The sequence below is a fragment of the Halichondria panicea genome, chromosome 6 (assembly GCF_963675165.1).
Source record: "Halichondria panicea chromosome 6, odHalPani1.1, whole genome shotgun sequence".
Lineage (NCBI taxonomy): Eukaryota > Metazoa > Porifera > Demospongiae > Suberitida > Halichondriidae > Halichondria > Halichondria panicea.
Window position 1 is genome coordinate 4,649,209 of NC_087382.1, and position 9,397 is coordinate 4,658,605.

Consider the following 9,397-nt stretch of genomic DNA (forward strand, 5'->3'; position numbering starts at 1 on the left):
AGGACCACATATGAATACTTTCCATATGGTCAGTTCGCACTTTCTGCAAAATGTAGCCACATTTACAAAATTTCTCGGCATAAAGTATAACAGCCTCTTCCTGTAAGCTTCAAAATATCCCTATATGGCCTTACGATGCAACTCGTTAAATTATTACAGCCATGCACTGTTAGTTTGCCCGCGACCATACACAACCATGGACACATTTCACAGCACTGAGCTCACTATAAAGATACAAAAATTAACGTTTCAGCATTAAAAGCAGTAAAACAGAAAAGAGTGCAACATCCTTAATAATTAAACGGTGAGTTGATGCAGTAGCTCTATACGAACTAGATCCATACTCGGAGAAGTATAATCACTAATATACAATCATTATCATATATACATGCACCTCAGATATGCTGTTCAACTGGTTAGTGCTGCTACTGACCCTAGCTACTGTTACCAGGAGTGAGCACTATCACATTGTGCCAGTGGATTCAACTGACTTGTGTCATGACTACTATCGAAATGGAACTTGTTTCGCTCTCGAGCAGCTTGTTCAAACAAACCTGTTATCTGATGGAGACAATCTCACCTTGAGCTTTCTACCTGGAGATCATGTATTAACTGAGCAGTTATTGATTCGTAACTTCTCACACGTGCAAATCACTGGCCAGAACACAGGTACAACTGTAGTTGGTTTCCATAGCAATGCTACGATACTTTTTGTTAATAATACTGAATTGAGTATTGAAAACTTGGGTTTCGTTGGAGTGAATGTTGGACCACAAACCAATCGAAGTATGATTATTGACAATTCCCACAACGTTTATATTAAAGATTGCTACTTTATGGACTTTGTATTACTCAATCAGGTGGAAACCCACATAGTTAAGATTGCTAATACTCAAACTGCAACAATTGAGAGCACTCTCTTTATGAACAATACTGGTCAGGCACTGCACGTTGAGGCTGATGATGTGTACATAACAAATAGTGTGTTCACTAGAAACGATGGAGGTGCAGTTGACATTGATTTAAACAAGGTACTGTTCAGCAACAGCATAGAGTTATACTACAATAATTCTTGGAGCGGAGGAGCAGTAGAAGTGGTGTCTGGTACTCTTGTGATCACATCGAGTACCTTCATCGATAACAAATCTCAGTTTGGTGGAGCAATTTCTATTTTCTCAGGTAGTCTGTCCATCTCTGACAGTACACTGACTAACAACAGTGCCTATGGCAGTGGCGGAGCGATTAGTATTTACTCAGGTAGTGTGTTCATCTCTGACTGTACGCTGACAAACAACAGAGCTGACGGTGGTGGGGCGATTGGTGTTTTTACAGGCAATGTGTCCATCTCCAACAGCGAGCTGACAAACAACAGAGCTGACTCTGGTGGTGGTGGAGCGATTGGTGTTTCCACAGGCAGTGTGTCCATCTCCAACAGCGAGCTAACAAACAACAGAGCTGATTATGGTGGAGTGATTGGTGTGACCTCAGGTGATGTGTCCATCTCCCACAGCACTCTTTCAAACAACAGAGCTGTTGGTGGTGGAGCGATTGGTGTTTTGACAGGCAGTGTGTCCATCTCCAACAGCACACTGACAAACAACAGAGCTGGCTTTGATGGTGGTGGAGCGATTGGTGTGAACTCAGGAAGTGTGTCTGTTTTCCACAGCACTCTAACAAACAACAGAGCTAACTTTGGTGGAGCAATTTATGTTAGCGAAGGCGGTAGTGCGTCCATCTTCAACAGTAGATTGGCAAACAACAGAGGTACTAAAAATGGTGGTGGAGCGATTGGTGCGAACTCAGGCAATGTGTCTATCTCCCACAGCACTCTGACAAACAACAGAGCTGAATATGGTGGAGCGATTAGTGTTAGCGAAGACAGTACTTTGTCCATCTCCATCTGTGAGCTGACAAACAACAGTGCTGATAAGGGTGGAGCTATTGATGTTTGCCCAGGCAGTAATGTGTTCATTTCTGACAGCATGGTGACAAACAGCAGTTCCAATAGAGGAGTAATTTATGCTTCAAGATCCAACTTAATCCTTAACAACACTAACATTACCAATAACATGGTCAGTTTGAACATTAACCAGCAATCAAATGTGACATTCACAGGAATGAATATTGTCAGCAATAATAATGGCCCCATTAATGCTTCTAATAGTCGAGTCGACTTTAATGGACCTACAACACTCAGTAACAATCATGGTGTGTTTGGCGGAGCCATCAGCGCTGACCAGAGTCAAATATACATTAACGCAGAAGGAGTAATCATCACCAACAACACGGCTACCTCTGGAGGAGGGATATTTCTGAGAGAGAGTACGCTCTTTGTAAATGAGCCAATAGAGATCAATCAGAACACAGCACATAATGGCGGAGGGATTTATGCTTATTCAAGCAGAGTTGAGTTCAAATCAGTGCAGATGGTAGGTGCTGATACTTATCCAAATAAACAGAGTGAGATCGCTCACAACATTGCTGAGAATGGTGGAGGTATTTATGCAGTATCTTCAAGTGTTGAACTTACTCAGTCATACGTCAACATTGACTCAAACACAGCAGCCACTAAAGGAGGTGGAGTGTATCTACAGCAAGGTTCAAAACTGTACATATATAAAAATGACCCTGACATTTCGGCAAAGGATCCATTGGTCAAGCTAATGATTAACAACAACTTGGCTCAGTACGGAGGGGGAATATTTGTGGCAGATGACACAGAGAGTGGTGCCTGCAGAGGAGGGGCCACAGAAACTGATGCAACTCAAACCATTTTTGCTGATTGCTTCATTCAAACAATTAAATTGCATAGTGACTCCATCAAAATAAACCATATCAACACATTCATGACTAACAACACGGCTACACAGTCAGGAGCAGACATCTTTGGAGGTTTGTTGGACAGGTGTACAGCAAGTCAAAATGCTGAATATAAATCTTCAAAAGGATTGGACTACATAATTAAAACCGTAAGATCCACCATTGCATCGATCTCCTCTAGGCCTGTTCGATTGACGTTTTGTAACTATTCACAATATGACTATGTTTCTACAAAAAAAGGACATACATTTAAAATCAGTGTTATGGCTGTTGACCAAGTTGGAAATCCAGTGAATGCAACAATTCAAAGTTCAGTTGTCAGTGAGAGTGGAGTTAATCGTCTCAAAGAAGGACAGGCTGAACAAAGAGTTGGCAATCAGTGCACAGAATTAGAGTACAATGTATTCTCACAGGACAGCTCTGCTCAAGTGGAACTCTATGCCAAAGGTCCATGCATCAATTTGGGAATTTCCAGACAACTTATTAATATTTCTTTTCTACCCTGCACATGCCCTGTCGGACTCAAGCCAATTCGGTCCCCAATTGAGTGCAAGTGTGACTGTGATCCAGTTTTGCAAACTGAAGAATATCAGATAACAAATTGTTTTGAGCAAAATGGAACCATAGCGCTGGAAAGAAATAACAACACATGGATAGAAGTCATAAATACTACCAACAGAACGGAGTATGTTGTTAGTAACTGTGCATTAGACTATTGCGTAGAAATTCCAATTAATATCAGTCTAAGTAACCGTGACGAACAGTGTGACTACAATCGAAGTGGTGTCTTGTGTGGAGAATGTGAACCAGGACTAAGTCTTGTGCTGGCTACGTCAAACTGTCAAGAATGCTCTAATCTTTACCTTCTTCTACTAATTCCATTTGTGCTGGCTGGCATATTGCTAGTTGCTTTAATTCTCGTGCTCAACATCACTATAGCAACTGGAAATCTTCATGGCATCATTTTTTACGCAAATATAGTAGCTGCTAATAGAGCAATTTTCTTTCCTAGTTTAAACAACTTTTTAACAGTTTTCATATCATGGGTGAATCTTGACCTGGGAATCAACACGTGCTTTTATGATGGAATGAACTCTCAAGCAAAAGTACTCCTTCAACTTGCCTTTCCCACTTATCTGTTTCTTCTAATACTTCTTATTATAGTTTTGAGCAAGTATTTTGACTCATTTGCAAAACTCCTCTCCAACAGGAACCCAGTTGCTGCCCTAGGCACACTCGTCCTACTGTCTTATTCTAAATTTTTACGATTTATCGTTGCTGCACTACAAAGCAGGGTCTTGGAATATTCTGATGGTTCAATCAAGACTGTTTGGTTGTTTGATGGCAACGTAACATACTTTACTTCCAAACACATTCCTCAGTTTGTTGCTGCTATTATAATCCTCATTGCTGGTGGATTGTTCACTGTAGTGCTCTTCTTTGGGCAATGGTTTCCACGCTGTTCCAAGGTTATGATATGGACCAAGAACACATATTACATTGGCTTCATGGACGCATACCATGCTCCATTCACTCCCAAGCATCGCTACTGGGTGGGACTGCTCCTCTTTGCTCTGATTGCTCATAATCTAGTAGCTGCCATGGCTGCAGACACTTCTCTCCCTGTGCTATCAGCTGGGTGTATTGCATTCGAGCTGATATCATTGAACAACCGAGTGCACAAAAAGCAATTTAATGGATATCTAGAAACCTTCTTTCTGCTTAATCTTGGCATTCTATCTATTGGCACTTCCTATGTTGTTGAAACACACCGACAGCAAGAAACACTGATCAATGTTTCAATGTCCATAGCTTTCATCCTTTTTGTGATAATAATCAGCTACCATTTCCACCACTTTATACTAAAGAAGACCAAAATATGGCTTAAAATAAAGGAAGTCACAAAGAACTTGAGAACTGGTGCTGCAGACAAAAAGAATCAACAACCTAACAACGCCATGGCAATGCATCATCTTGCAGCCATTGATGACGATGAGCAACTTAAAGCTGAGCATATAGATCTAGACATGGTGGACCCACCATCTTACACTGATGGAGCCGTGGAACAAGCTGACCCTGATCGTTACATCACTCCTCCCATCATCAGACCAGCCACGAGGCCGGACCAGTTGAGAGAGCCTGCCCTGGACGTACTAGCCCCCCTCACTACAGAGGACTACAGAAGACCAGCCCCTCCCCCTCCAAGAGTCAACCATCGTCCTGTTGTTACGCACACAGAAATCGGCCCCATACGCAATGAAGTGTGAAATCAGTCTGTGTCTTAATTAGCTATACCCTGCATTTTTGGAGGCTACATCAAATTTAATTGTATATCATTAGTATATTAATTGTCGCTTGTATCTTTTGTACTGAATATTGATTCCATTAATAACGAATTCCAATACTATAAAGATATGTTATACCTAGTAACCTAGTATAGGAGTATACTTACTTCGTAATTGTCACAATTAATTGTTGATAACAATACTTGTCTATGATGTTCATCGAAAAACAGTGTGTAGGCTATCTCCAAATCAGAGTTATAGCCATACTTCAAAAGTTATTTGAGAATACAAGCATAAAATTAACATGCACGTGATATGAAGCTTGCTAATAAGCCACTTATAATGCACTTACATGTCCTGCTTACCATTTTTTCCGACAAATTTTCCAACAACAGTCACCAATGCAAGTGAGTTACTGTAGAGAGTCAGTCCATGATGGCGTTCTGTATACCAGGAACTCAATGTCAGCTAGTGTGGCCTTACTAATCACCTGACATCTTAAATAAGTAACATGCACATTCACGTACATGCATTGAAGGTAGTTTTCATCCAACAGTACGTCCCCACTGCTTTCTTTAGATGGATCAATGAATGTACATCTCAAATCAAACACCTTGTTGGCTGTGCACGTTGCTTGCATCAATATAGGTACCCCCTTGGAGTGGGAGTACACGTATACTGGGACACTTGCTAAACTCAGAATATACTGAATGGCCATACTATAATAGCCACTGCATGCTGTATACTACTATAGTAGTCAAAATAGTTATACTTAGTATACAGCATGCAGTGCATGCCTTTTAGGCTATACTAACTTCCACAGACACTTCCAACTAAAAACATATATCAGTATAGGTTGTACATAGGATTGACAGTGCAATTGCAATATTGTGTGTGTTTTCAATTATTGCACAAATTTTTATAATTGTGACATATAACATAATTATACATGTGTGTAGTATAAAATTAAAACCTACATGCAGTGTGCACATCACCTGATAGCTTAAACAAGTAGTAATACGTAGACATTAACACGTACATTGAAGGTAGTTCTCATCCAACAGTACGTCGCCACTGTTATTTTTTTATATCCCTATAGCTTTTTCTATCATCTGTGGAGAAAATACAAGTAAAGAATTGTGGGTATACAATGTACTGCCATTGCATGGACATATAAAGAAGCTTGCACACAAACATAGCTTTTTTTTGTAAACGTTACAATACAAGACTAATTTCGTCTTTCCTTCTTTAGCATCGTGCTTGATACAAGAGACAGCAAACAAATAAAACTGAAAGCTCACATGTATTATATTAATCACTCACAGAAAGTGATATACAGTGGTTTCAGTCATACTCAGAGTAGTAGGCGATGGCTCTCGAGTGTGTTGTGGTTTTGTGGTCTGTTCATCTGCTGCATGTTGATGTGGATTGCAGTGTTGATGTTGTACCATGTCAGAAGTATCACAAGTGTGGCAACAAAAGAAGGACCTGGGGGAACAATAGTTGTGTTGTACTGAGAATTATTGTTTTATGTTGTACTGCGATGCTCCCAGGATGTTTATACTCGGACAATAAATCGATTAGTAAAGAGAGTGTGCCTATTTGTATAGTATATACATCTGGCAAGGCCATCAGGGAAATACTGAAGTCCAATGTTACGTTTCCATGAAACAGGATGTTTAAACATAAAACAAAAGTAAATATTGTGCCTGTAAGTCTATTAGGCTGGCATATAGAAAAGACAACAGGAAAGTTAAGTATAATTAGTGGCTATGCTGCTTATGCATGCATGCACTGGTGGTTTACTATCAAACTCCCCTTAGGAGAAACTGTGTTATTTAAGGCTGTTATAAGTGCATGGGATGTGGCAATCACTGTAAGACAAAAAAGAAGAACATTCAGAACTGAAAGTGCAAACAAGTGAGTTATGCGTAGATTATCTTACAGGGTATGCATGCGGTGTACACATGCAGTTATCTATACGAGCAGCATAACTATTATCTTTTTAACATGCCAACAATCATATGCACCTCAGATATGAAGTCTAAGAGTATTCTCAGCTGGTTAGTGTTCCTCCTGTCCCTAGCTACTATTACCAGGAGTGATCATGAGCACTATCACATTGTACCAGTGGGTTCAATTGACTTGTGTTATAACTATCGAAATGGAACCTGTTTCACTCTCAAGCAGCTTGTTCAAACCGACTTGTTATCTGGTGGAGACAACCTCACCTTGAGCTTTCTACCTGGAGATCATTTGTTAACTGAGCAGCTATTGATTCGTAACTTCTCACATGTGCAAATCACTGGCCAGAACACAAGTACAACTGTAATTGGATTCCATAGCAATGGTACGATATGTTTTGATGGTACTGCTACATTAAATATTGAACACTTGGGTTTTGTTGGAGCGAATTTTGGACCTCAAAACTCTGATCAAAGTTTTATCATTTATGGTGCCCATGACATCTATATCAACAACTGCTACTTCATGGACTTTAAACTACTCGATCAGGTGGAAACGCACATAGTTAAGATTACTAAAACTCAAACTGCAACAATTGAGAGCACTCTCTTTATGAACAACATTGGTCGGGCACTGCACGTTGAGGCTGATAATGTGTACATAACAAATAGTGAGTTCACTAGAAACGATGGAGGTGCAGTTGATGTTGAATCAAACAACGTACTCATTAACAACACAGAGTTCAACTACAATACTGCCAAGAGTGGAGGAGCAGTAGAAGTTATATCTAGTACAATAGTGATCACTTGGTGTAACTTCACATATAACGAAGCTTTTCTGTATGGTGGAGCGATTTATTTTGGCCCAGGAAGTAGTGTGTCCATCTCTGACAGCATACTGACTAGTAACAGAGCTGAATTTGGTGGAGCAATTCACATTTGGTTAGGCAGTGTGTTTATGTCCAACTGCACAGTTACAAACAACATGGCTGACGTGAATGGTGGAGCGATTAGTGGTAATGTAAGTAGTACTTTGTCCATCTCCGACAGTATACTGACAAACAACAGAGCTGACTATGGTGGAGCGATTGATGTTTATTCGTGCAGTGTGTCCATCTCCGACAGCGAGCTGACAAACAACAGTGCTGACAAGAGTGGTGGAGTGATCAATGTTGACTCAGGTAGTGTGTCCATCTCTGACAGCATACTGACTAGTAACAGAGCTGAATTTGGTGGAGTGATTGACGTTTGGTTAGGCAGTGTGTTTATGTCCAACTGCACAGTTACAAACAACATGGCTGACGGGAACGGGGGAGCGATTCATTGTAATGCAGGTAGTACTGTGTCCATCTCCGACAGCACACTGACAAAAAACAAAGCACATGACTATGGTGGAGCGATTGATGTTTATTCATGCAGTGTGTCCATCTCCGACAGCGAGCTGACAAACAACAGTGCTGGCTCTGATGGTGGAGCAATTGGTATTTACACAGGCGGTGTGTCTATCTCCAACAGCACACTGTCAAAAAACAAAGCTGACTATGGTGGAGCGATTAGAGTTTCCTTAGGTAATGTGTCCATATCCTACAGCACCCTGTCAAAAAATGAAGCTGACTATGGTGGAGCAATTAGTATTTTCTCAGGTACTGTGTCCATCTCTGACAGCACACTGAAAAAGAACAGTGCTGACCATAATGGTGGAGCGATTCGTATTTTCGCAAGCAGTAGTGTGTGTATCTACAAAAGCACACTGACCAACAACAGAGCTGCCCATGGTGGAGGAATGATTCATGTTTACTCAAGTAGTGTGTCCTTCTCCTACAGCACGCTGACAAACAACAGAGCTGAATATGGTGGAGCAATTGTTGTTTACTCAGGCAGTGCGTCTGTCTCCGACAGCACCCTGACACACAACACTGCTGACGGGAGTGGTGGAGCGTTATATGGTAATCTAGGCAGTACTGTGTCCATCTCCAATAGTACGTTGAAAAACAACATAGCTACCTATGGAGGAGGGATATTTCTGAGAGTGAGTACACTTTTTGTAAATGAGGCAATAGAGATCTATCACAACACAGCAAAGAATGGTGGAGGCATTTATGCTGATTCAAGTAAAGTTGAATTTCAATCTGCATTACGAATTCCTGCAAACATACAAAGTGAGATTACAGACAACATTGCTGAGAATGGTGGAGGTATTTATGCAGTAGCTACAACCATTAAACTAACTCAATCACACGTTAACATTGACTCAAACACAGCAACTGCTAATGGAGGTGGAGTGTTTCTACAGCAAAGTTCAAAACTGTACTTATTTAAGAAAGAATA

General features: G+C 40.7%; 1 protein-coding gene across 1 annotated transcript; it reads left to right on the forward strand.

Annotated features, from left to right (window-relative positions):
- Nucleotides 1-401: 401 nt before the first annotated feature.
- Nucleotides 402-5,226, forward strand: LOC135337227 (uncharacterized). The gene has a single exon (XM_064533121.1). The coding sequence runs from the start codon at nucleotides 402-404 to the stop codon at nucleotides 5,085-5,087; it is 4,686 nt and encodes a 1,561-aa protein (XP_064389191.1). The 3' UTR covers nucleotides 5,088-5,226.
- The last annotated feature ends 4,171 nt before the right edge of the window (nucleotides 5,227-9,397 follow it).